This window comes from Pelodiscus sinensis, chromosome 19 (assembly GCF_049634645.1).
Source record: "Pelodiscus sinensis isolate JC-2024 chromosome 19, ASM4963464v1, whole genome shotgun sequence".
Lineage (NCBI taxonomy): Eukaryota > Metazoa > Chordata > Testudines > Trionychidae > Pelodiscus > Pelodiscus sinensis.
Genome location: NC_134729.1, coordinates 20,624,257 through 20,650,054, shown reverse-complemented (window position 1 = coordinate 20,650,054; position 25,798 = coordinate 20,624,257). Strand labels below are relative to the sequence as shown.

Sequence of the window (25,798 nt, the reverse complement as noted above, 5' to 3'; positions counted from 1 at the left end):
CCTCTGATCCCAAAGGACTCATATCCCTTATAGCTTCCCAAATATGTTTCCTCCCCTCCCTCCCCAGGCTTATTGCAGAAAGTTGGCCTGTCTGTCACCCCCAGGCTACTGTCCAAAGTGGCTTGTGCCTGTCATGGGGCTTTCTTGTCCTCAGCTGGCAGCCCTAGAATGGAGAGGCAGGTCTGTTTTTGCTTGGCCAGCTTCTGCTAACCCGCCGCAGACGACTAACTGGCTCGGCCTTCACCGAGAGACAGCAGCCTTTGTGGGACTGATGTGTCCAGTGCCGAATTGGACCCAGACTGCCCCTGGGGATGAGGCCTTTGGACAGAGGGCTGTAGAGGAGGGCAGGGACCGGTGTCCCCTCTGCCCCCGCGCTGCCTTCCCGTGCTCTGAGTTGGTTTCTGTTCCCTGAACTAGACTAAGCCTGGATGCTTCGGAGACAGCCAGTGACCTGGAGTCAGAAGAGCTCGAAAGGACACAGGACACAGTGAGTGGGTGTGAAAGCCTGGCCCACGGGGCGGGAGGGGGGAGGCCGGGCTGCTGGCTGGACCTCTGTCCCGTCTCTCCAAGCTCTGTTCCTGCCAGCACCACCCCCAGGGACCTCAGCACCTGTGAACCCTGAACAGCGGAGTCCTCTCTCTGCTCTGGGACAAACTGCTTCATCGAGGACATGTTCCTGCATCATCACAACACAGGTCATTGGGGGCTTCTGTGCAGTGTGGCTCACAGACCCCCTGGAAGCCCAGGAGAAAGGGGGACCCCCCCCCCCACTTACAGCCTGATACAGAGATCCCCAAGTGTCCGAGCCCGTTAGGAACTAAGGACTCCTGATGAGCAGCTAACATAAGAACGGCCACTCTGGGTCAGACCAAAGGTCCATCTCACCCAGTGTCCTGTCTGCCCACAGTGGCCAATGCCAGGTGCCCCCGGAGGGAATGAACGGAAGAGGGAATCATCATGTAATCCATCCCCTGTCACCCATTCCCAGCTTCTGACAAACAGAGGCTCAGGACACCATTCCTACCATTGATAGACTTCCAGGAAGTTATCTAGCTCTTTTTTGAACCCTGTTAAAGTGCTGGCCTTCACCACATCCTCTGGCGAGGAGTTCCACAGGTTGACTGTGTGTTGCATGAAGAAGTACTTCCTTTTGCTGGTTTAAAATCTGCTGCCTATGAATTTCATTTGGTGACCCCTAGTTCTTATGTGATGAGAACAAGTAAACAACTTTTCCTTATTCACTTTTCCCACACCAGTCATGATTTTATAGACCTCTAGCATATTCCCCCTTTAGTCTCCTCCCTTCTGAGCTGAAAAGTCCCCGTCTTTTTAATCTCTCTCCATATGCCAGCCAGTCCAAACCCCTCATCATTTTAGTTGTCCTGGTCTGAACTTTTTCCAATGCCGAAGTATCTTTTTTGAGATGAGGAGACCACATCTATACGCAGCATTCGAGATGGGGGCGTACCACCCAATACCATTACTTGGCTTTCTTTTGATTCCCTCTATGTGAAAAGAACATCTGTGCAAAAGTTCTGGGTACCCTAGCAGTCCTGGCACAAGCCAGTAGACAGCAGATGTCACAGCCGTGTGTACTTCTGCCTCCCCACCCTAAAGCCCAGCCTCTCGGTGCTCCCTAGAAAGCCTAGTAAATAGACAGCCTTTATAGCATGTCCCGCATTCATAACTCTGGTTACATACCAACAGGAGGGGCGGGATGTTAGCCTATTCCTGGGATTTGTTTCCTGGATCTTTGGTTTGGAAGGGAGGCCTCGATTCATGCCGTGGGGTGACTGTTGATGGAAGACAGAGCCAAAGACAGTGGACAGAGCCATTGGCTAGGGACGTTACATTTCAATGAATTAACTAAGCGAATCATCGATGGGCTTTCTATCAGCTATTCAATTTGTTAAGGACTAGAGCCTCTTGTACATTTCAAAGTTGGAACGCCATGAAGCCCAGGGCCAGCTGGGAGTCCTATTTTAAGCCGGCTCTCCCCAGCACCTTCTACTCTTCCCTCTCCCCCCCCCCCCCCCAACCCTTGCTGCCTCTTTGTGATAGCAGCAGCAAGGAGGGGAAGTAACTAGTTGTTTAGTCACTTCCATCCTTACCATCGGCAGACCCCCTGCTGGTGCTCATGAGCAGTGCTCGCCCCACACCCCTGAATCACCCTTGCTGCAGGAGGGGCTGGAGGCCTTGATGGTTCTGTTTTTCCAGGAATGTGGCAGCAATGAGAAGAGACTGAGGTCCAAGTCCATCCCCTCCAGCTGCCGCACGGCTTCCGTGTCTCGAATCTCGAGTCTGGAGGTGCCGCTCCCAGCTGCCAAAGGTGAGTAAGTGCCTGGCATGATGCACAGGGCTACTCTGAAAAGGGTGTGGTTGGAGGAGACCCTCTGGAGAATCCCAAAGTCCACGCAGCCCTGAGTGTAGACGCGGGTAGTCCATTTAGCTGCAGCTGCTGCGCTATGATTTGCTTCTGGCTAGCTCAGTGAGGGCGAGTGCGGGTATGTCTATCCAAGCCAGAAATGACACCCTCAGGCGCAGAGTTAGCGGTACCGAGTCTGATCTAAGGAATTTTCATAGCTCCTGTTACCATGGTATCGGAGTCCTGCTGTCCCAGCTGTGTCCAATGACACTTTGCCAAAGAACATGTCCATGGCTGGAGGTGATGGCAGACCTTGCTTGCATGTGAATAGTGTTGTAAGAACAGAACGGCCATACTGGGTCAGACCAAAGGTCCATCCAGCCCGGTGTCCTGTTTGCCAACAGTTGCCAGTGCCAGATACCCCAGAGGGAGTGAACAGAACAGATTATCAAGTAATCCCTCCTCTGTCACCCATTCCCAGCCTCTGACAAACAGAGGGCTAGGGACACTATTCCAACCCATTCTGGCTAATAAATATTGATGAACCTAATTTCCATGAATTTATCTAGCTCTTTTATGACACCTTATTAAAATCCTGGTCTTCACCACATCCTCTGGCAAGGAGTTCCAGAGGTTAACTGAGCGCTGCATGAAGAAAGCAGCATCCCAACAACACAGGCTCCACTTAGGCCCCAGTCCCACCCATCAAGGTGCAGACCTCCCCCGGTAACTGAGCTTCCAGAACAGATAGCAATGTGCAGTCAGCACGCACCAAGCCTGCCAGGGAGGAGGCGGCCTTTAGAGCACAATGGCAGAGATACCCCTTGTTGTTGGAGAATTGACCGCCGCCTTCCTGGGTGTCCTGTTGGGATTTCTGACCCCTTTGTAAAGCGATGCTGGAAAAGCTGCTGGCCCCAGAAAGACCCCAGGCCCCTGCTTGTTCCGAAACTGTCTTCAGACCAGGGTGACAAGACTAAATTTGCCGGAGAGCACAAGGAACCCCTACGAACGCCAGGTTTGGCTAGGGCCTGTCACCGCCACAGTGTCCCAGGTCACAGGAGCTCTGTTCTCCCCACACCCAGGGAGCCAGCTGCTGGAAGCTCTGTTAAGGAGCATCCTCTCCGGCCAGGCTGCTACTGAGCAAAGTGCACCTGGCTCCAGCCCTCCTCTGGGGAGAGCCAGGGCGGGAGCATAAAGAGGGTGCAACAGAGAAGTAGTGCAAGGTGGCTTGTAATGAATGGAGCTCTTGGGGGCCCCTCCGATGGGGGGGCGGGCAAAGGGGGCAGGTGTCCCAAGGCCCAGCAATTCAAAAGCCCCAGGCCCCTTTAAATCAAAAGCTGGCACCTTGCCTAGGCTCCCCTGAGCTCTTGCCATCCAAGGAGAATGTGAAGGAGGCAGCACAGAGGACGGCGCTCAGGAGGGACAGCTTGGGAAACTGAGGCACGCTCCGAGGTGGCCCTGGGGTAGCCCAGGCAGCTGGCAACCCCACTGACCATGTTCTCCTGCCACTCCAGGTATTGGACAGCCGGTGCTGGAGCCGATTGAAAATGACCATGTGGCCCCAGAGCAAGTGTAGGTATCTGTGATCCTGGCCAGGGGGTGGCTCCATGGTTCTGTCCGTGCTGAGCAGCTGGGGACCCAGATTCAGCCTCTAAGGGAGCCAGGAGCCGTGACCGTGTCTGCTTTGGGAGGTGCCCCCTGGTTCACGAGGGTGTTTCCTGCTGTCAGTGACTGCACTGGGCTGGTGTTTCCTGCTGCCAGTGACTGTGCTGGGGTGGTGTTTCCTGCTGTGTGGGGCACAGGGGGACTCTGCAGAGTCTGCATAGCTGCCCCACTCCCTTGGGCCGGTTGCACCTTCCCTGTTACCTGGGTAGGAATCCCCACTGCTGGGCTCAGGGAGGGTTTGGAGCAGCGGTGGGGCGGGGCGGGGCGGAGGGGAGACTTTCTAACCCCTTTCCCTCTCCCTGGTAGGCTGATGGTCCAGCAGGTACTGCAGGAGCTGAAACAGTATCACGGGTAAGTGTGGGGCTGGGAGAGGGGACCTGTCATCTGGGCTGGACCAGTCTCATGGGGGGCCCTGGGACAGCGCCCATGCAACACCCCCTCAGAATATGCCCATCAGGATCCCCCCAAGACCTTCCCTAACCCCCATGGGGGCTGCCCCCCATTAAGCCTCCCCAGGGTCTGACACTTGCTCCCTGCAGAGGCTCTGGCACCGTTCAATCTTCTGACACCTTTTCCTGTCCCCCCGTGCAGGGCGAAGCAAAGGGCCAGTGCTGCTGAGGGCAGCGATGAAGCCCAGCAGAACCTCACCTGGTTTGAGTTCCTGTCTAATGAGTGAGTGAGCCAGCGGGTGGTGGAGCTGCCTCCATCCCCATCCCGGCCGGGATCACAGCCCCTGCCCCGAGGAGCTAACTGTCCAGACAGGCGTCCCCTTGGTCTCCTCCTCTTGTAGGCATGAGCCGCCCCGTGGGGGGATGAGATTTTCCTAAGGACAGGCAGAAAGTCAGTGGCTAAGCTGGGATTTGAACCCAGGTTCCTGGAGGGCTCAGCACCACCAGGCTGCCAAGGTGGGGGAGCGGCTGTCACGGAATCAGATGCTCACGTGGGATTTGGGAAACTCCTGCAGGGCCCCGGGAGGGGGATGGAGGTGGGGGCATTAGAGTGAGATCCATAAAGAGTCTTTCCTGGGGGTGGCCGGAACAGGGCACCTGCCTGTCCCAGGGCTTCCCTGGCCCTTTCCTCCCCTGCCCCACTTTTCCTGCCCTTGGCATGAGACCCATTTCCGGGCACTTTCCAGGACTGAGGACAGCGGGAAGAGCGACAAGATCGAGAAAGGCACCAAGGTGAAGCGCCGGCTGAGTTCCCTGCGGAACCGTGTCACCGGGTCCTGGCAGAAGGATAAGGTGAGAGAGAAACGCGGAGGAGTTGGACGGAGGCTTCCCGGGACCCAGGGAGGGGCTAGCTGGGCTGTTTTGGGATGGACTGGGTGCTCAGTAGCCCAGTAGCCCAGCCTGTAACACTGCTGGGAGCCTCCATGCCGGCTGCCGGATTTGCTCACAGACCTGTCCTGGCTACTCCTGCAAGGGCTGCTCGACGTGCAGGGAGGATGTGACCGCATGGCCTCCCATGTGGGGCGAGGGTCAGGAAGGGGGCTGGTGGTTGGATTGCCTGGGGGAAGCCGTTCTCTTCCCAGTGCAGAGACACCCCGGCACATCCCTCCCCAGGAAACCATCCCCCGGGCAGGGGCGAGTTGATATTCTAAGGGGTGGTGCAGATGTCTAATGCACACAGGCTGCATCCTGCCCTCAGTCCTGCGTGCACCCAGCCTCGTGGGGCTACGGGGATTCTGGGGCTGGCTCAGTCCCCTGGGAACCCGTGCAGGCTGGGAACGAGCCACCCAAAGGTGCTAGCACTAAGGAGTGTGTGAGGGACAGAAGGTGCGGGTGGCACGAAGCCCCTAGTGACCTCGTGCTCCGCAGGGCCATGACGTTGCTTCTCTCCCTTCTAGGGTAAGAGCAAAGAGCAACCGAGAGAGAGAGAAAAGGAAAAGGAGCCAGTGGAGCTGAAGGAAAGTTGGAAAAGGGTCAATGGGCACCAGCTGGTGCCAGGGACTTTCTCCAGCAGCACCAGCTGCTCGCTGTGCGCCAAGCCACTGGCGAATAAAAATGGTCTGCAGTGCCTGAGTGAGTATGGCTGCTGGCTGGGCCTGCTCACCTTCCCCCTTCCTACCTGGCTTGGCCTGGCCACTCCTGCCCCTCTCCCTCCCTGCCTGGCCGAACCACCCTGCCCCCCTCCCTTCCCTCCTGGAACGACCTGCCCACTCTCCCTCCTTCCCACCTAACCTGGCCAGACCTGCCCACTTCCATCCCTTTCTGCCTGTCTTTGACCCAGATTCCTGCCTGGCCTGGCTGTACCTGCTCCCCGCTCTGTGATTGGCTTGGCTGTGTCCCCACTTGTATCCTGGGATCCTGGCTTAGCCTCTTGGTTCCCACACTCCCAGGCCTGGCACCCTGTTCATTCTCATTGGTCTTAGCTGCCTGGGCATCTCCTGTCTCTTTCCCAAAGCAGGGTTCAGGGTCAAATTTATCCCTTTACATTGTCTATGAACAAGAAAGGGAAGGCCCGGTAACGCGCTGACCATCCCGAGTGGCCCTGAGGGCGCTGTCATGCCGGCCTGGGGCCCTGTCTTTCCTTCCCAGAGAGACAGAGGCCTCAGCTGAGCCCGTGATGTGGGAACAGACCCGGGGAGTCAAAACACCACCCAGGGCTGAGCTCAGCAAAGCCAGCGAGAAATGCTTGGCTTGGCACTCGCCTGTGGAGCAGCCTGGTGCAGAGGCAGGACAGACTCAGTGCATCCCTAGGCGGGGCCGGTGGTGGGGGGCTGTCTGCATGGGCCACCTGCTTCCTGTGCTTGGCGGGTGGGTGAAGCTGCTCAGGGCACTGCAGAGCATTGACTGTCCAGAGGGCTCATTTGCAAGCAATGGCAGGATCCCCGGGCCTCTGGGCAGTGCTCGCTCCCCAGCGAGGGACTTTCAGAGATGCTCAAGGTCAGTAAAACCCTTGGGGGGGAGGGGCGGAAAGGACCGGCCACCCCGGTGCGCCCCACAGGAAGCATCTTTTCCCTAGCAGCACTGAGGTGTTAACAGGTGCTTTCGCTGACCCCGCTCAGATAGGGCCTCTAGCCAGGTGTGTGTAACAGGTTCAGGTTAGTTTGTATTGCGGCACCACCATGGGCGGCGGGTGGCGTACGCAAGGGAGAGCACTGCCTTCCCAAAACTGCCTACGTGCCCTGGTTGCCGGGGAAGGCCGGGGCCGTGGCACAGAAGCCCGGCTCCCCAGCCACCAGGGAGAGATGGGGAAGTGGTGTGGCAGCCCTGCTCCCTGGTCACCAGGGCGGGCTGGGGTCAGGGCCAAAGAATAGCAGCCCCAGCCCTCCAGGTGGTCAGGAAGGATGGGGCTGGGAGTGGGCGGGGCTTGGCCCCACGGGCGGGGCCTCAGGAGGGAGGGGCGGGGCTAAGGCTGCACCTAGACGTCAGGGCCTGCCGTGCTGAGCGCTGCACAGACACCTCTTAGAAAGGTGACTCTGGCCCCAGAGAGTTTATGGACTGAAGGTTCAATGGGAATACAGCGGAGACAAGGAGCCCATAGAAAGCAGGGGGCTGCTGGTTGGCCGGGGAAGCACCAATTGCAGGTCCCCAGCCTGGTGTGCGTGTTGTAGGTGTCACGGCGGCGGAGGTGTTAAGGGGTTTCAGAGGAGACCGGGAGATGACTTAGCAGATGTGTATTGTGAACTCCTCCCACGCCTGGTTACGGGGAGGCCTTGGCGTGTGGGATGTTGACTTTCCAACGAGCTACGTCCGCCGTGACTCACTGTACACTGACATCCTGCTTTGATACCCGGGGGAAGCCTCCTTCGGGAGCTCAGCCCCGTGCTACCGCTGGCTGGGTTTCCTTGCACCGCCGGGCAGATCCTGGGTTCGTGTCCCCAGGCTTGCCTGCCGTAGGGGTTGGGGCTCAGGTCTGTTGGGTAGGAGAGCCCAATGCCGGGGCGCCTGGATGTGCACATGAGCCAGTGGGTTGCTGTCTAGATCCATGGGGCTGCGTACAAAGCTCGGCTCTGAGTTGGGAGAGCTGTGACCCTGCATCTCCCGCGAATGCACAAGCACCAGACCCTGGCACGTGGGAAAGGCTCCAAGTTGTGTGAGCATCTCCTTTGGCTTTCCCAGGTGCCTGTGCTGCACTGGCTGACGGAGTGCACTGGGCTGGGGCAGCCAGGGTTTGTTCTTGCATCGTGTTCCCCTCGTGGCTACCTTGACAGGTGGTCGAATCATTGCCCAGAGGTGTAGGCCGGCTGCTGTCGTTAGAGGCCCTTCTGCACCCAGACCAGGGCTGAGCAGCAAGCTGCAGCTTGTGGGGACAGCTGCATTCGGATCGGGCTGGAGAGCTTGCTGGGACCACGCCTTGTCCAGGGCTCCTGTCATGTGGCCCTGAGAAGGGCAGAATTTGGGTCCCTCTCCCTCACTGCAGCTGCACAGCCATATGACCTCAAACGTGTGTAGCAGTGACGCTGTGGCTGGTCAGGTGACCGTCCCGCAGTGCTAGACAATTTTCACCCTCAGAGTAAGCCCGTGCCTTTCCCGCAGACATTGGCTGTTCCCTTCGTTCCGGGAGGCACCTGCCCCTGTGGTCTTAGCACAGCAGGCGCTGCTGTTGACTTGCTATGGTGGCAGCATTTTAACAGCAGCGCCACCACATGGCAGAAGCGAAAACAAGTTGAGCGGCGTAGATGAGCAAACTGGAAAAAAACCCAACAAATGGTCGGGTAGCACTTGATAGACTAACAAAACATGCCGATGGGATCATGAGCTTTTGTGGGCACAGCCCCCTTCTTCAGATGACCGGAGTGTTGGATGTCTAGGACCAAAATAAATAGGGGAGATTGGAGGGAGAGTGGAAGAAGGGAAAATTGTGGGGGGGGACAAGAAAAGGTAGTTGGTAAAGTGGAATATGACCTGGATTGCCAGTGAGACTCAGAGCCCGGCCCCTTTAAGAAGCAATAGCAGGACCTAATTCAGGAAGGCAAAGAAGAGTCATTTTGTGGCTGGTAATGTCCACGCAGGCCACAAAAGAGGAAATCATCCTCGTGAGACCCACACAAGACACAATTCCCTGCCTCCGGTCCCGCCAGCCATGCCTTGAATCAGGGACACCCTAAGGCACAAAGTCCCTTAGGGAGGCCAGGCTGAGAACCATGTGGGGTCCAGAGCATGACTCCAGAACGTTTTTATGTAGCCCCCTGTTGCAGGACAGTAGGTGTAGCACCAGTCTGAGCCCTGGTGGAAAATCCACACCTTAAGCTACACTAACCAGTCCCTGGTGCAAACAATGCGCTGTCAATGGTCGGGTTTCTGACATTAACATAGCTACCTACCTTCAGCTAATGCCAGCTCCAGCCCTGGGGAAGCTGGTGGTGGCTGCCTGGCCACTTCTGGGGCAGTGTGGGGACAGAGACAGGATTTGAACCCACAATTGCAGGCTCTGGAGGTTGATGTCTTGTCCATTGGGACCCACCTCACCTCCCGCCGATGCCAGCTCCAGCCCTGGGAAAGCTGGCAGTGGCTGCCCAGATAGTCCCAGGCCAGGTACCATGGAGCCCAGCCCCAGAGCAAGCCTCCAGCGCTGGGATCGCTCTCAGGCCTGTGGGCGATCTCCCATTGGCATGGTGTCTTCACGTAAGCAGCCCAGCTGCACCGGTGCACTGGTGTAAGTGTAGACAAGCCCTGACTCGGGACTGGCTGGGATTCCCACTCAGTGGGGTCCCTGCTGCCATTGGGCCCCCATCCCTGCTGTCCAGACAGAGCCCGCTCCCGTTCTCGAGTGTGGAAAAGGCTGGGTGTCTGAATTAATCCCCTCTCATAAACATGCTTCCAATGTTTATGTAACAGGAGTTAGACGAATTCCAGGAAGCCGCTGCCAGGAGCAGAGCTCTCCAAGTCGGCTGTGCCATGGAAGGGAGCCAAGGGTTTGCCACTGAATATGTTAGCACAGGGTTGCTTCTGTACTAGTGAATTAGGGTTGACCGCTGGGGGCCTTGCTGGACCCTGGTGCGTGATGGGTTACAGATCAAAGGCTGTGCGAGGCAGGGTGCAGCCCCCGGTCTCATGGGCACACCAAAGAGAGTGCCTAGAGAGCTACCCGCCAGGTCTATCATTGCGGCCAAAGCACTTTGCAGATTTCAGGGACGCTCTTCTCCCCTTTGAGAGTAGTTATACGAGTGTGTTTCTAAACCCTCGTAAATCATAAAGGCCGGGGGACCGGCGGGCTCTCTGGCTGTGTTGAACCTGGCTGACGTCCAGGGCTGGCCGTTACAGCGCCGCTCACGGAGCGCCACAGGGAAACCGCTGTTGCGTGTCCACTGTGCTCCTTGTGATGGGGGAGCATGTCCATGTTAGTGGCTCTTGCAAGGCCACAGAGAGCAGTGCCTTGTGGGAGCTATCCCCCTGTGCCACTGGCCACAGGGTGCTTTGGGAAGAGTTTGCAATGCCGCATAGAGCAGGCAGCATCAGATGATGCAGGATTCCCAATCTCATTGCTTCATGGTCATCCTGCTACATTGACAGCTGCTTTTCAAAAGAAGTCTGGGGGAAAGGGTGAGCATGTGTGTGTGCAGGGCCAGATTAAGCGGGGGGGGAGCTAGCTGGGCAGCTGCCTGGGGCGCCAACCTATGGGGAGCACCTGATGGCAGCTGTAAGGGGCGCCACGCACCCAGGGGCCGCGTGGCGCCCCTTAGGGCTGCCCTCAGACGCTGCATGCCTGGGGCTAGGGACCACGTGGCACCCCTTAGAGCTGCCATCAGGCACCGTGTGCCCGATTGCGGCTGTAAGGTGCGCAGAGTGCCGGGGGGGTGGGGCCGCGCATGCGCAGTGCGTGTGCATCACACGCCCGCTGCCTGGGGCGTAGGAATGGCTCGAGCCAGCCCTGTGGGGGGAGGGAGGGTGGGAGGACTATGTGTTTGGGGGATGTTAGCATGCTGTCCTGTAAGTTCACACACCTCTTGAGGCAGAGGGAAGGGGGAAACCCCGACATCTCAGCCCTCCTATCCCCATCTCCCTTCCTGGATCTTTTCACGGCAATCTCTTGCTCTCTCTCTCCCTCACACACAGACACCTGCATCTGTGTTCTACAGCAGAAGCATTCCACTTCAGCGGTTTGCTCTGTATCTTGGAGCAAATCAGCCCAGCATACAAGGTATATGTGCAAGCCTGTAGGGCAGACAGCTGAGCACCAAACAAGGAGCAGTGGGGATTTGAGGGATTATGGGCCATTTCCAGAAGTCACTCAGAACGCAACAAACAATTCAAGTGTCCTCACTGGCACCCCAGGACTGTATCCAAAGCACAGCGAGCGCTACACTTCTTGTCAAGGTGATTTACCTAGGCTACATCTAGACAGTGGCGCTATTTCAGGATATCAGAAGTATCCTGAAATAGCTATTCCGCGTCTTTAACCCCCCCCCCCCCATTATTTTGAAATAGATTTCAAAATAACAGGCGCGCTGTTCTGGTGTCCCTGTAACCCTTGTTCCACAAGGGTTAGGGGACGTTTCAGAATAGCTTTTTATTTTGAAATTAGATCGAAATAAGAGACGCAATTTGCGTGTCCTATTTCGACCTACGGGTGCAGTGTAGATGCATCCTCAGAGAGCAGCAACTGTGGTTTTAGTGCATGCTAAGTGCCTTGCTAGTGTGGATCCCTTGGGAGTTACAGCACTGGGAGCTGATTTTCTGCACAGGAATTTGCCAGTAACTGTCTAATCTGATCTCTTGCTCTCCGTGGAGACACTCGCATCTCTTCCTCATCCTATACTCAGGCTCTGTCACATGAAAGTGACTCCCTAGCCTTGCCAGTTGTGTTTAGTACATGTGTTTAGTTGCCCTGGGCTCTCCAGTGCCGCACCAATAAGCTGATGTAGGCAGGCAGCGCTGGGCCTGGGAAAAGGCCAAGTTCTGTGAATTCCAACAGGATTCTGCTGCTAACAGACACTTGAAACTTGACATTTCTGGAAAGAGAGACAGCTGCCTAACAGCTTCTATTTAAGGAAAAGGGAGAGGAATGGCTGTGACATGGTGACTGTTATACATGTGCTGGGAATCCTGTTTGGAATGGGAATTTACTGAGCAGGGTCCAAATAAAACAGCTAGCAGAACCCAAAAGACCCCGGTGATACGGTGCTAACGTTACTGTGGGCTGGAGCGAGGCGAGACTTCAAGCAATCTGAGAAGCTGGCTCCGGATGGGAGCCTCAATGAGCATTTGCTGCCGCATATCTGCATCCTAGTGGATACTCATTGCGTCCCCAGGAGTTTAGCCAAAGGGGGCAGGATGGCTCTTTGCAGGCAGGCCGCTCTGTTCAGTGCGTCTCCTTTTTACTGTTCAACTTCTTTTCCTTTCAGTTCAGTCTTGCTTTTTTCCTTGTCCCTCCCTCCACTGCCTGACACTGCCCCAGGATCTTGTCTTCTCGGCTGGGGGAGTGGAAAAGCAGGCGTGTTACTAATGGAGTGTCCTTTGATGAGATGTCTGGGTGCGGCATGCCAGGAGAGCAAAGCAGCTGGGGCTGCCTTGTTGCCCCCACAGCTGGTGATGAATGTGGAGTGGGGGGAAAACCACTACTGCGGCGCCAGTCCCCATTCTCCCTCTTGTCAGCTGCTGTCCAGTCCCTCCCACCCCCGGATTCTGTGGGGCACGTGTCCCTCACACTCACATTAGATGCCTGAAGTGAAAGACAAAGGAAACAGGTAGTAGGGAGACAGAGATGGGAGTGTTACTTCAGAGCTAATTCAATCAGGGTGGATGAGAATAAGGAGGTGAGAATACCTAACATGGACAATTACTTGTGGTAATGAGTGAGCCAGTCCTCATTCACACCCATTCTGATGGTATCAAATTTGCATATGAATTCCAGCTCTGCAGTTTCACCTGGCAGCCTGTTTTTTATTTTTATTTATTTTTTTTGCTTGAGGATGGCAACTTTCAAGTCAGTAACTGTGTGTCCAGAGAGGTTAAAATGTTCTCCCGCCGGTTTTTATATGTTACCGTTCTTGATGATGTCTGATTTGTGTCCATGTATTTATTCTGTTGCATAGAGACAGTCTTTTGTCCCACGTACATGGCACAGGGGCATTGCTGGCACCTGATGGCAAATATCACATTAGTAGATGTGCAGGTGAATGAGCCTTTGATGGCATGGTGTCTTGGCTCCTTCCCCACTCTGGCACAATAAATGTAGAAGTGGGGTCCCGCAAAAGTATCTCAAAACCTTATCTTTCCAGGCTCTGGTTTAAAACTCCCCCCTCCCATCTTAAAAACCAAGACTTTGGGGATAAAATCCACTGCCACTCTCAAGTAATGATGAGAAAAATCAGGGGAGAGTTCACTTGGGAAATCTTACCCCAACGTAAAAACAGGACACAAAAATGAACCATTGCCAAGTTAATAAAAAGAAAAGAGAAAACTTGTATTATCACCACAATATTCCTGTTGTAAGCATAATGACTAGATGGAAAAGTCACAAATTAATATACTCATGGGGGGATCCCCACCGTGGGGCAAGTCTTAATTACAAAGGAGAGCAAAACCCTTTTTTTTTTTAAATGCACAGACATCGATCCCATTTCCCAACCCATAAAACAATAAAACCTAATGGATTTATCTAACCCTTACCCTACTTATAGATAGTGAAGAGTCTATTATTGGAGGGAGACATTCTGTCTCCCTCAGTAGCTGGAGAAAAACTGCCCAGGGACAAAGAAGAGAAAAAAACCTAAAAATTCCTTTGTCCCAGTTTGAAATTCCTACCTGCATTCCTATTGGCTGACTATACCTGGCTTAGGTAAGGGACATAGTTAAGCCCTTAGTCCCCAGGCTGCTGGCCATCTCTCATGATCATGACATATGGCCAATGTGGTTAGGTCCTATGATGGTGTGGAAATACAAGGAAACAAACCATATAGGCTGGCATGATAGGCAGTGGTCTCAGCACACCAGCAGACTCAACATGCCCCAAATGTGAAGGACAGTCTGGCTACATCTACACTACAGGGTTTTTGCACAAGTAAAACCTGCGGAGCGTCCACACCTCAAGCGTGTTTTTGCGCAAGTAAATTTACAGTAAATCAAAAGAACAAGGGTTTTTTGTGGTGTAGGCATTCCTCTTTCTATGAGGAATAACTCCTTTTTGCGCAAGAGTTCTTGCGCAAAAAGGTGTGTGGGGATGGGCAACGGGGGTTTTGCACAAAAAGCACAGGTGCTCTGATGGCTATTAAGCAGTTATTTTCAATCCCTTTTCACGTCTGGGATCCCTCCTGGAATCCAGTCTGTCACGACTGAACCGAATATAATGAAAATAACTAGAAGAGTTCATTGTTTCAGCTTGACAATGCTCATGGCAAAATGAATTTAAGAGTTTTGGGTATTTTAGAGGTGTGCTTAATCACTGACATTCAGAACTTTGTGTTCAGATCCATTCACAATCCAAATAGGGAAGAAAATATTTGAATGATGGTAGAATCAGGGTGTAGGTGAGTAATGATTTGCTCACTTTAAGATGGCATTTGAGACAAAGACTTTAGCACAGGCAGTGATTAAACAAAATAGTGTAGTGTCTCATCCACTTGTATATGCAGCTGTGGAACCATTATACAAGAAACAAATGGAATGTAAAATTAAGGACAGTATTTTCGTTCTGAGTTGTGCTTCTACACGGCTTTGCTAGTGCATCTCAGTACCCACCTGAGGTACCCTCTTCATTATTGCAGCCAATCTTGCCAGCTTTGCTGACGCAGCCCAATCCTGGCATGCAAGTGATATCTTAGTTTTTTAGTCCTGGGCTGCTCCTGAGCAGACCTGGACAGTTCCAGATTTTAATATGTTGATTCTGTGATGACTAGGCTAAAGCTAAAGTTCATGGAGTAGGATTTGCCATCAAGAATGAACTAACAAAGATCCTGTCTGAAGTCCCTGTCCGCATCAATGAGCATCTCATGGCTCTCCACTTGAAGCTTGCCAAAAACCAACAGGCAACTGTCGTGAGTGCTTATGCACCAATTTTAGATGTCGAAGATGATGTGAAGGAAAAGTTTTACACCCAATTGGACACAGTCTTGAAAGACATTCCCAAAGAAGACAAGATTATTCTTTTGGGAGATTTCAGTGCCAGGGTCAGAAGAGAAGCAGACCTCTGGCAGACCATCATTGGAAAAGGAGTCAGCAATAGGAATTCCAATAGAGTGTTCCTCCTTGCGAAATGCACAGAACACAAGCGTGTCATCATGAACACCCTCTTTCTGCCAGAAGAATAAATTTAAGACCTTATGGCAACATCCTCGATTGAAGCACTGGCACCTTATAGATGATGCTATCATCTGCTCTCGGGATCTGCGCGATGTCCTCCCCATGCAATGACTAGCGCTGATGACTGCTGGACCGATCACAACCTCATCTGATCCATGTTGGTGACTAGGATTGTCACCAAAGGGAGAACTCAGAAGAAACTGATCCAATGTAAGACCAAGGTATAAGGCTTGAAGGACCCCACCAGCCTTCATCTGCCTTCACAGCTGTTGTAGCATTACCCTTGCTATCATCTGCCCGTTCTGCTGTTGAGAACTTTTAGGATAATTCTTCGTCTGGTCCCTCCCTCTTGACCTTGCTGCCATGGGTGACCCTACTGGGAGTACAAGACTCTCTATGGCATTGGTCTTGGTTCACTGTAACGCGCAAGCCCACTCACCATGACAAGGTGACGAACCGGAGAGTGAGCCTTTGGAAGCCTTAGCAGTAATACAAAAATGAAAATAGATTTTTATTTTCAGCAGTGTGAATGCATTCATTCATATAATATAGCATTACAAGCTCTGCATCAACCACTGAAACTAAATGTCCCTTACTGTAAAATATCTCCCTGCATGGCAATGGTTGCTTTGGAAATGCATATTAATATGTATACCTTCCATTCTGCCAGCTGCACAGAGCACACCGCAAGTCAAAGCCTAACCTGGCTAGAAAAAACTTCTCCAGTGCTGCAAGATGCCATACCCCAGCTGCCCTTGTGTAAGCTGACACAAGATTTCAAATACCACTCTGGCGCTGTCTTTATTGAATGGAAAATGGCATCATCATTTTAATATGATCAATACCACATATAATGTAAAGTCTTAAATGATCTCTACACAAACATATGAACTGCCTTGCTAACGCTGTCAGTTGAAGTATTATGCACCATTTATTAAAGGTCTGGCTATTTTTTCCCCTAGTCCCCAGCTTTTGCTGATGAGAAGCAGGGCTTCTGTTAACCTCTTTGGTGAAGGTTCTGTTTATAACTGTCTCTAAGCTCCTACTGGTCATGGAGCTCTTTGAGAAGCAGCAAGTTTATCATCCATCCCTAAGATTAGGTTCAAATATTATTGGCCCTGTTCATAAAAGGCCAAATGTTCATAAACAAATGTTATTAAGTATTTCAAGAGGGAACTGACTGGCTGTCTGTGCGTGCAAAGAGACCGTGAGCAGTGTCCACTGAACTGGGTAGGGATGAATAGCATCTCCTGTGAATGCCTCTCCTTTGTCTGTGGGGGATCCTTTGAGTCTGAATGCGTAGAGCCCTGCGTATACAGGCAGTCCCCGGGTTACGTACAAGATAGGGACTATAGGTTTGTTCTTAAGCTGAATTTGTACGTAACTCGGAACTGGCTCCAGATTCAGCCGCTGCTGCTGAAACTGACCAGGGGCTGACTACAGGAAGCCCGAGGCAGAGTTGCTCTGCCCCCACCTTCCTGGAATCAGCCACTGATCAGTTTCAACACCGGCTGAATCTGGAGCCTGGGACAGAACAGCTGAGGCGCTGCCGGGTAGATCCCCCCAGGACCAACCCAGCAGCACCCCAGCTGCTCTACCCCAGGCGTCCACAACAAAAGCCTGGTCTGCTGGGGGGGGGAGCGCACTAGCTGCGCCCCCCCCCCCCCCCAGCAGACCAGGGAGACCCGGAGCAAAGGCGTGGAGGCGGCGGGGTCCCGCACCTCCAAGGCTTTGCTCCGGGTGTCCCTGGTCCACTGGGGGGGTGTCCCAGGTCTGCTGGGAAGGGTCCCCAGTAGACCAGGGACACCCCGAGCAAAGCCGCAGAGGCGGCGGGGTCCCGCGCTTCCAAGGCTTTGCACCGGAGCAGCTTTTCTCGCCCCGGAGGACGCAGTGGCGGGACCACTGCGCGTCTGGGTGGTCCCACCACCCGCGAGTTCCGGGGCGAGAAAAGCCCCGTTCGTAAGTGCGGATCCGACATAAGTCGGATTTGCGTAACTCGGGGACTGCCTGTATACAGAATTTGTATCTGAATCTGCGAAAGTGAGTGACGGGGATCTGCTTTTTGTCCATGGAGGTGGATACCTGGGGATATAAAGCAGTTATCTGCAAATTTGCAGGGCTCTGTGCATGGGCCCTCATTATTTGCTGTTCTAAACCTGCAGCCTCTTGGAGGAGGAGTGTTTACATGATTCAAAGATGTCCCAGAGGGAGCAGTTCTCCATGAGGTTGAGGTTCTTTTCCCTACAGATCCTGGCTTCCCAGAGGCGTTGGAGGCTGATCCTCCTCAGTTTTTGAAAAGACCATTTGAAGGGAATGTGGAGATGATCTTCCTAGAGTGACCAGAACTCTTTTTAACCTTCACTCTCGAATTTCATTGCGAGTAGGTTTAATGAAACAGGGCTAGGGTTGCCTGTGTGTTGGAAAGCAATATTTAGTGCAAAGCAGCTTGCTGGCTGGGAGCCTTGGTCTGAGCACGAGTTTATATGCTCATCTCAGGCTGTGTATCTTGCTATCCAGATGAGTCCATTGCTCCCTGCTCTATCTCCCCACCATGTTTGCAAGAATCTATAACAAACAGGTGGTGGTTCACCAAGGTTAGCTCCTGGTGGGCCACAGCAGAAATATTTACCTGCACTTCCACAAGTACGGGGGATAGCAAGTAGGGAGATGGGGCACTTAGTGGCTTAATGGAGAAGGTGTCCGCCCTCTCTGGCGGCAGCCCAGCAGCCACCACCTTCTCCATGGAGATCTGTGGCCAATGGGAGCTGTGCTTTCCCCATCTCTCTGTCTGTGGAGGTGCAGGTAAACACAGTAGTGTGGGGATATGACAGAGACTAACCATGGCCGATTGAATCTGGCCTATGGGTCAGCATTCACCCCTCCCTGTGCTATAATGAGCCCCTTTATACAGATCTCGCTCAGGGGTCCCAGAGCTCAGGCTCCAGCCAAACCCTGTCGCTATGTCTACATTGGCATGATCTTGCGCAAATACTCTTTAAAGAGTTTTTGCGTTAGAGTATTTACGCAAAACAGCATCTACACTGGCATGTGCCTTTGCGCAAGAGAGGTGCTTTTGCGCAAGAGCATCCGTGCCAGTGTAGATGCTTTCTTGCGCAAAAAAAGCTCCGATGGCCATTGTAACCATCGGGCTTTCTTGCGCAAGAAATTCATGTTGCCTGTCTATACTGGCCTCTCGCGCAAGAACAGTTGCGCAAGAGGGCTTATTCCTGAGTGAGAGCATCATAGTTCTTGTGCAAGAAGCACTGATTTCACACATTAGAACGTCAGTGTTCTTGTGCAAGAACTCCCCGCCAGTGTAGACAGGCAGCAAGTTTTTGCGCAAAAGCACGCCAATGTAGACACAGCCTGAATGTCTCCCCTGCAGTTATACAGTGGCATAGCCTGAGCTCCAGTTGGCTGCCTCATGCCATCCCCCGGTGTTGTACTGCCCTGTAGACATGGGTATCCCTTCCCAGGCTGACTTGCTGAGCAGAGATGGTTGTTTGTTTGTTGTGGCAGCGCCTACAGCTCACTGCGATAGGTCTAATGTGCTGGGAACATGGCCAGCTACAGCCTCTGCCCCATGCAGCGAGGGGCGGGGGGAGAGTCACTGAGAGACCTGTCTGTGGTCGAGCCTGAGGGTGCTGCCTTCAGAGCTCAGGGTCTGCATCCCCTGAATCACAGACCCCCCTGAGCTACTGCGCTGAGAGGGGGGGGGGGTCTGTGACTCACGGGGTCTGAGTCAGATGCCCCCCAGGCTCTTCCCCGAGCCACCCGCCTTGCCCCCCTGAGTCAGACCCCGGAGCTACACCCTGCCCCCCCCAGCCCCCCCCCCCCCCAGCCCCAGACCCCTCGAGCTACACTCCCTAGTCACCCTGCCCCCTGAGTCAGCCCCCCCCAGCCTCCACCCCCTTCCCCCTGAGTCACAACCCCCCCCCCCCCGTCAGACCCCTCTGCCACCCCCTCCCGTCGGGGGTGGTGCAGAGGCAACTGGCGCATGCGCCGGGCCGCTCCTGTCCCTCCCCTCTCTGCTTCCGGGTCACAGGGGCGCTTCCTGTTGCCTTGGCGGCGGTTCCCCAGACTCTCGGTAAGAGACCGGGGCCCCTTCGCCGCTGCCCCCCCGCGCCGTGATCCGCTGCCCCAAGGCCTGTTCGCTGGCCTCGCCTTCCCCTCCCCTGGGCGCCCCCCTCCCCTGGGCGCCCGCAAACCTGCTGGGCCGGTGGGGGGCGCAGCGCCTGTGTGTGGGACTGTCCCATTGCAGGGGTCGGTGGGGGGCGCAGCGCCTGTGTGTGGGACTGTCCCATTGCAGGGGTCGGTGGGGGGCGCAGCGCCTGTGTGTGGGACTGTCCCATTGCAGGGGTCGGTGGGGGGCGCAGCGCCTGTGTGTGGGACTGTCCCATTGCAGGGGTCGGTGGGGGGGCGCAGCGCCTGTGTGTGGGACTGTCCCATTGCAGGGGTCGGTGGGGGGGCGCAGCGCCTGTGTGTGGGACTGTCCCATTGCAAGGGTCGGTGGGGGGCGCAGCGCCTGTGTGTGGGACTGTCCCATTGCAGGGGTCGGTGGGGGGCGCAGCGCCTGTGTGTGGGGCTGTCCCATTGCAGGGGCCGGTGGGGGGGGCAGCGCCTGTGTGTGGGACTGTCCCATTGCAGGGGTCGGTGGGGGGGCGCAGCGCCTGTGTGTGGGACTGTCCCATTGACAGGGCCTGGGGGGGGGCAGCACCTGTGTGTGGGACTGTCCCATTGACAGGGCCTGGGGGGGGCAGCGCCTGTGTGTGGGACTGTCCCATTGCAGGGGCCGGTGGGGGGCGCAGCGCCTGTGTGTGGGACTGTCCCATTTAAGGGGCCGGGGAAGGGGCAGCTCCTCTATCTGAGACTGTCCCATTGAAGGGACCTGTGGGGGGGGGGGGGGGGCAGCGCCTGTGTGTGGGACTGTCCATTGAAGGGGCCGGGGGAGGGGCAGCACCTCTAAATGGGACTGTCCCATTGCAGGGACCCTCCTGGGGGAGACACCCAGGTCTGACACCCAGGCGGTTGCAGGGTTGAAAGGGCTGCCCGCTTCCCCTCCCCCGCAGCATCCCCCACACCTCTGGGGTACCACCTGCGAGCCCCCAGCTCGTGTCGCCTCCAGCCCAGCTCAGGCCAGGCTGCTGCGCCTTGGCAGGTTCGGGCGGGAGCCTGAGCCCTGGGACCCCTCACTGGGCTCATGGCTGGAGAGAGTCAAGAGCAGCTTGGACAGAACATCGATCAGGGATGGTCTAGCCCAGGGGTGGGCGATGATACACCCTGCTGGGTTAGTCCCAGGCGGGCCCCCACCTCCATGTTTACAGGCGCCTCAGCAGCTGTCGGCGGATCGCAGCGCTGGCGGCCGGTGGATCGTCATTCACAGCCACTGCGAGTGGCAGGGAGCGCCGTGGGAGTGGGACTCCACTTCTCACCGTGAACGGCGATTCATGAGCTGCCATCTGCTGATACCTGTGGAGGTTCAGGTGAACATGGATGTGGGGGCCCACCTGGGACTAGCCCTGTGGATCGGATCCCGTCCGAGGTCTGGAATTTGCCCACCCCTGGTCTAGACGGTGCTTTGTCCTGCCGTGAGGGCAGAGGACTCAATGACCTCTCAAGGTCCCTTCCAGTTCTAAGGTTCTACGATTCTAGCAGCTTGCAAACCTTGTGGGGAGGTAGAGTGGAGAGCAATGGAGGCTGGGCTGGAGGCTACACTAGCTGGAGGATTGTAGGCAGCGGTGAAGCAGACGGTGTGCTATGGTAGAGGAGAGCTTATTTTAATTTTTTAAGTTGTGAGGTACATAAACAAGCTTGAGGCATTAGGAGAAGAGCTTCTGTCTTAGGAAGCTGGCTTGCCGAGGCATAGGACTGCGGGAGCTGGTATCAGAGAGGTAGCCGTGGTAGTCTGAATCTGCATAAACAAGGTCCTGTGGCACCTTACAGACTAACAGATTTATTGGAGCATAAGCTTTCATGGGTAAAGACCCACTACATGCATCTGATGAAGTGGGTCTTTGCCCATGAAAGCTAATGCTCCAATAAATCTGTTAGTCTGTAAGGTGCCACAGGACTTTTCATTGTTTATGCAGGAACTGGCACATTCCCCATACATGCTGGCTCCCGCCTCCTCCCCCTGTTCCCGCTGCCTCTGTATCAGAGGCAGCAGTGGAGGAGCTGTGTGTAACCATGAGGGTTAACTGATGAGCCCAGTTAGATGGGTACACAGTCACATCCCTAATTAGAAGGGGTATTTATCTATCCAAGTGTTTTATATTCCATGTCTTAGCTTAAAATCAGAAGCAAAAGTGAAATCACTAATGAACTTCCTGGAGCCTTTGATATATCTCCTTTATTGAGGTAAAAGCTCTGCTTGATATATTTGTGTTTGTTTGGTACTCTGAGAGCCATATTTTATGTATGTATTTTGGCCTTGCAGCTCTAACGGAGCTGTCAGATACTAACTTGTTGCACTTCCACTCAATGTTTACCGATCAGATGTTTTAAATACCTTTTGTAATTATGTCACGGTTGCTACTTCACTCCCTATTAACTATTAACTCCATAGTGCGTTTAATAGCAAGTTTGGACACATTTTCAGCATTTGCTATTGAAAAGTTTGAGACTAGAAATGGGGGGAAAAATTATTTTAGGTTACAACGCTCATTTTGTTAAACAAACAAACCCCAAAACAAAAAAACTCAGTGCTTGATCTTGAATCATTTTTGTTGCTGAGTTTGTCTTGACTTTTTTTGGGGTGGTGGTGGGAGTTATTTGAAAACTACTTCTCCGTCTAACATTTAGAATTTAACACATACTTGGAAAAACAACCCCTTGCTTGTTATAGGAGAGTGAATAGTCTTAATTGAGAGAGTAAAATTATTCAATTAGTATAGATTTAATTGCTTTTCAGCATAGATTGTTCCTGCTTCTATTTCAGAATGTGAAGTAAATTGCAGTTCGGCACCCTGCCCAGTTTTGGTTTCTATTCTACTCCTTTAGGTATGTTAGCAATATAAGCAGGTGCCAGTCACTAGAGCCACTAGGACAAATTTAAATCTGTTCTGAACTGATTAGGATATATGACCTGGATTGACTGAATTCAGAAGTTGCTGCAAGTTCAGCTGAAACTCCACCTCTCTGATGAATTTGTCGCAGACAATTTTCTGGCATGTTCTGTCAGTATTACTAAAAGAAACTGATTGCGTATCTTCAGGTCTATTCAGTTACCTTGGGCTACGAATGCATCAAATTGTTTATAATTCATCAATCTTACATAGCAATTTAGTTTCCATAAGCATGTGATAGTGTGTATTTAGTACAGATGCCGGATACTGTGGTGTTGGGATTTAAGCACAATTTGTGATTTAATTCTGTTTGTGCTGTGAATCCTAATGGAGTTTACAGCAAATTAGTGTTTTAAGGCATAGCTTTAAATAAATACCTTTATTGTTAGTCCTTCAAGAGCACATTCATCAAGAACTGCATGGCATTTCCTGTAGACTCAAGTTAGAGAAATCTTGTTTTTCATATGGAAAAGGTTTATTTTTGGTCTCTGAAGAATCAAAGCATGTCTGACAGCAAAGCAATCGTGAATGTCAAAGGAAAGGTATTTGGTTTGCAGTTCATTTCTGTCAGGCCAAATCCATTAGGCAGTGAGTATATCCTTAGGCAAACTCTGTGCCTTTGCAAACAGTGACCGAGATTGCCAAATCTTATAACTAAACTGAAAGATTTACCTGGCGTTGCTCAGGTCCTTAACTCAAATAAGTTTTGTTTTTCTTCATTTAAATCATTGTTCTGGGTTGGGGCTGGAGATGAGGGATTCAGTATACAGGCAGCCCTGGGTGAGAGGACAACCCCGGGTGAGAGGACAACCCCAGCCCTCTCTCACCGCAGCAGTTTGAGGCCCGGTGAGAAGCACCTTTCCATCGCTGCTGCATCTGCCATGGGCACAGTCAGGGGAGGGGTGCATGTCCCCCAGCTTGGAGGACAGACAGACAAAAACCCCCACACAAACAGACAAACACTCTGAAATATAGAGTAATAAGGATATAAAATACTAGTTAATCAGTTAACTGGTTAAACCTTAGGTTAACCAATTAATCAGGATCCTGCCTCCGCCCCTCCCCAAGTGCAATGGGGCCGGCAACAGCAGCTGGGAGTCTCCTGCATGGGGGGCCAGTGAGGGGCTGCTCCCAGGTACCAGTTAACCAGTACCTGGTAAGCATCACCCGGAAAGAGTGATGTTTACCGGGTAACTGGTCACTTATTCATATCCCTGTATGTAGGCAGCTGTCCCTCTTTCTACCCCTGCTGGCCCAGTGGCATTATAGTTATTCTCAGGGCTCGCCGAACCGCAGTGAGCCCCACTCGCCAGCTGCGCTATCCGGCAATCTGCGCATGCGCAGATTGCCCAAACCCGGCTCTTCCGGGTTGCAATCTACTCTCCACGAATGAGTAGATTGCATTATTTGTCGAGCCCTGGTTATTCTGGCTCCTTGCTGCCCCAGTGTGGTCATTCTGTAGTACAGCTGCACCTCTTGTCAGACTCTTCCCTTTCCATTTTATGAGAAACAATCCAATTCCAGGCATATCCCATTGTCCTGGCAAAACCAAACCCTGGCCTTACTTTAAGTTATGATAAGAGGAAGCTGCCTACCACATTTGGTGGCCCTAGCTCTTACAGTTTAGGAGGAGTTTTTGAACAGATGGACTCACAGACGGACAAATGGACTCACATTTCTAAAATATATAGTAAGAAGATCTTGCTTCAAGGATCTCTTCAGTCTTTCTCTGTCTAATTTTAAAAACAAATGTTCTAGAACCACATTGAGACTATTAGCAGTCAACTATCAGGATTCAACCTAATGACAGTATACCTAGATGTTAGCCAGAACTGGGGTAGAGAAAAATGATTTTTTTTAATTTAAAAATTGGATTTTTTTTCTTTAAATCAGATTTTTTTCTCTGGGAAAAAAAAACAATAAAATATTGAATTTCTTATCACAAACATGCTATGCATATACTTACAGTCTCATAAAAATGAATTAATGGCTCTAGTCTCTCCAGCCTAGTAACCAGCTCTTGCTTCTTGAAAGTTCTGGGCTTTCCATTTCTGTTTTTCAGCAGACTAACATGGGCAAAGACAGATACAGGCTGGATCGGATTTTTTTTGTTCTGTGCTTATGTGGTGGTGAACCTGGGCGAAGCACGGCAGAATTAGTTAAGACATTGTCAGAAGCATTGGTCCCCAACCTTTTGGGGCTGCTGGGAGCCTGGGGGTGGGAGCTGCAAGAATGGCTCGGGCTGGCCCTGGTCACTAGGCGGTCGCACATAAATGCCCTGGCGGGTGCCATGACACCTGCAGGCACCACGTTGGGGACCGCTGGTGTAAAGACAGACACACGATATATTAGAAAGGATTGAGGCAGCATAGTAAGCAACGTTGAAGTGGTCTGGAAATGAAAAGGGAAGTCATTATTCAGCATGTACAGGCAGTCCCCGGGTTACGTACAAGATAGGGACTGTAGGTTTGTTCTTAAGTTGAATTTGTATGTAAGTCGGAACTGGTACATATTGTAGGGGAAACTCTAGCCAAACATTTCTCCAGAGCTCAGTTTTATTCTCCCACACCTCACTTCCCTCAGTCCTCTATTCTCAAGCTGAGGTGTCTGCTGAGAAAAGCCGCTCCGCATCTCCCTGGTCTGCTGTGGGGGCGCTAGCTTCGTGTCTCCTTGGTCTGCTGGGGGGAAGCAGCTAGTGCGGGATTGCCTCACCCCGTTTGTAAGTAGGGATCCGATGTAAGTCGGATCCATGTAACCTGGGGACTGCCTGTACACAGCTTCCTATATTCCCTATAGTTTTGCCACAGAAAACCTTTCATAGGTTTTGGATGTAAAAGAGAGCCTATCTGGGAATATTTTGAAGTTCATTTCCTGAGTGAAAAAGGAAAACATGTCAAGTATAAGCTGAGCAAGGTGATGCAGGGCCTAGCTGCAAGAATGAAACATCATAAGGAAAAGTGCTTATTGGGAGAAAATCATGTGGATGAAGATGGAGATGTCTCTGAAGAACAATATGGATCAACTTTGAAATGCATCATTTTCAGGACTCTCTCTATGCCTTTTAGTATAAAAGTGTGATCTTACAAGCAAATTCCCAAGCCTTTTGCGATGTTGGGTGATGCTAGGGGAAAAAACGTTTAGCTAAGTTAATCTTTATGGCTTGTTAGATTCTAAATCTAGGTAACTAATTAATCACCCAATTATACAGTACGGAAAACTGCAGTAAGAGAAATTTAGAGTTGTCAGTTGCCACTCTTTTTAAAAAAATATATTACATAATACTTGTGTCTCTCATGGTCACAGACCATAATGGTGATGCCATAAATCTATTCCCTATTTTACTTCAGCATAACTCAGCTTTCCTAAAGAGATCCCATCTTTTTTTTTTCAGTGGGGCTTACTCCAAAATTAAGTGCACTTTAAGTACATCCAGTTTTAGCTTTTTTGGTAACTTGGAATCAGATCTACATCAAAATGTCAGGGGAAGTAGGGAAGATGAGAGCTAGTTGTAGATGTTT

The 25,798-nt window shown here is 52.6% G+C and overlaps 1 protein-coding gene across 8 annotated transcripts in view; it reads left to right on the top strand.

Annotated features, from left to right (window-relative positions):
- ARHGEF18 (Rho/Rac guanine nucleotide exchange factor 18) overlaps positions 1 to 25,798 on the top strand; it is a 95,909-nt gene that overhangs the window by 25,604 nt on the left and 44,507 nt on the right. For 4 of the 8 annotated variants that reach the window (XM_075902935.1, XM_075902933.1, XM_075902934.1 and 1 more), the window contains exons 4-10: positions 418 to 487; positions 2,218 to 2,329; positions 3,880 to 3,937; positions 4,337 to 4,381; positions 4,622 to 4,702; positions 5,166 to 5,271; positions 5,877 to 6,051. In XM_075902935.1, the coding sequence (XP_075759050.1) occupies positions 418 to 487; positions 2,218 to 2,329; positions 3,880 to 3,937; positions 4,337 to 4,381; positions 4,622 to 4,702; positions 5,166 to 5,271; positions 5,877 to 6,051 (647 nt within the window). Of the gene's footprint in view, positions 1 to 417; positions 488 to 2,217; positions 2,330 to 3,879; positions 3,938 to 3,970; positions 4,236 to 4,336; positions 4,382 to 4,621; positions 4,703 to 5,165; positions 5,273 to 5,876; positions 6,052 to 25,798 lie in introns of those variants that run through there. The other 4 variants (XM_075902938.1, XM_075902937.1, XM_075902936.1 and 1 more) reach the window with 3 other exon arrangements.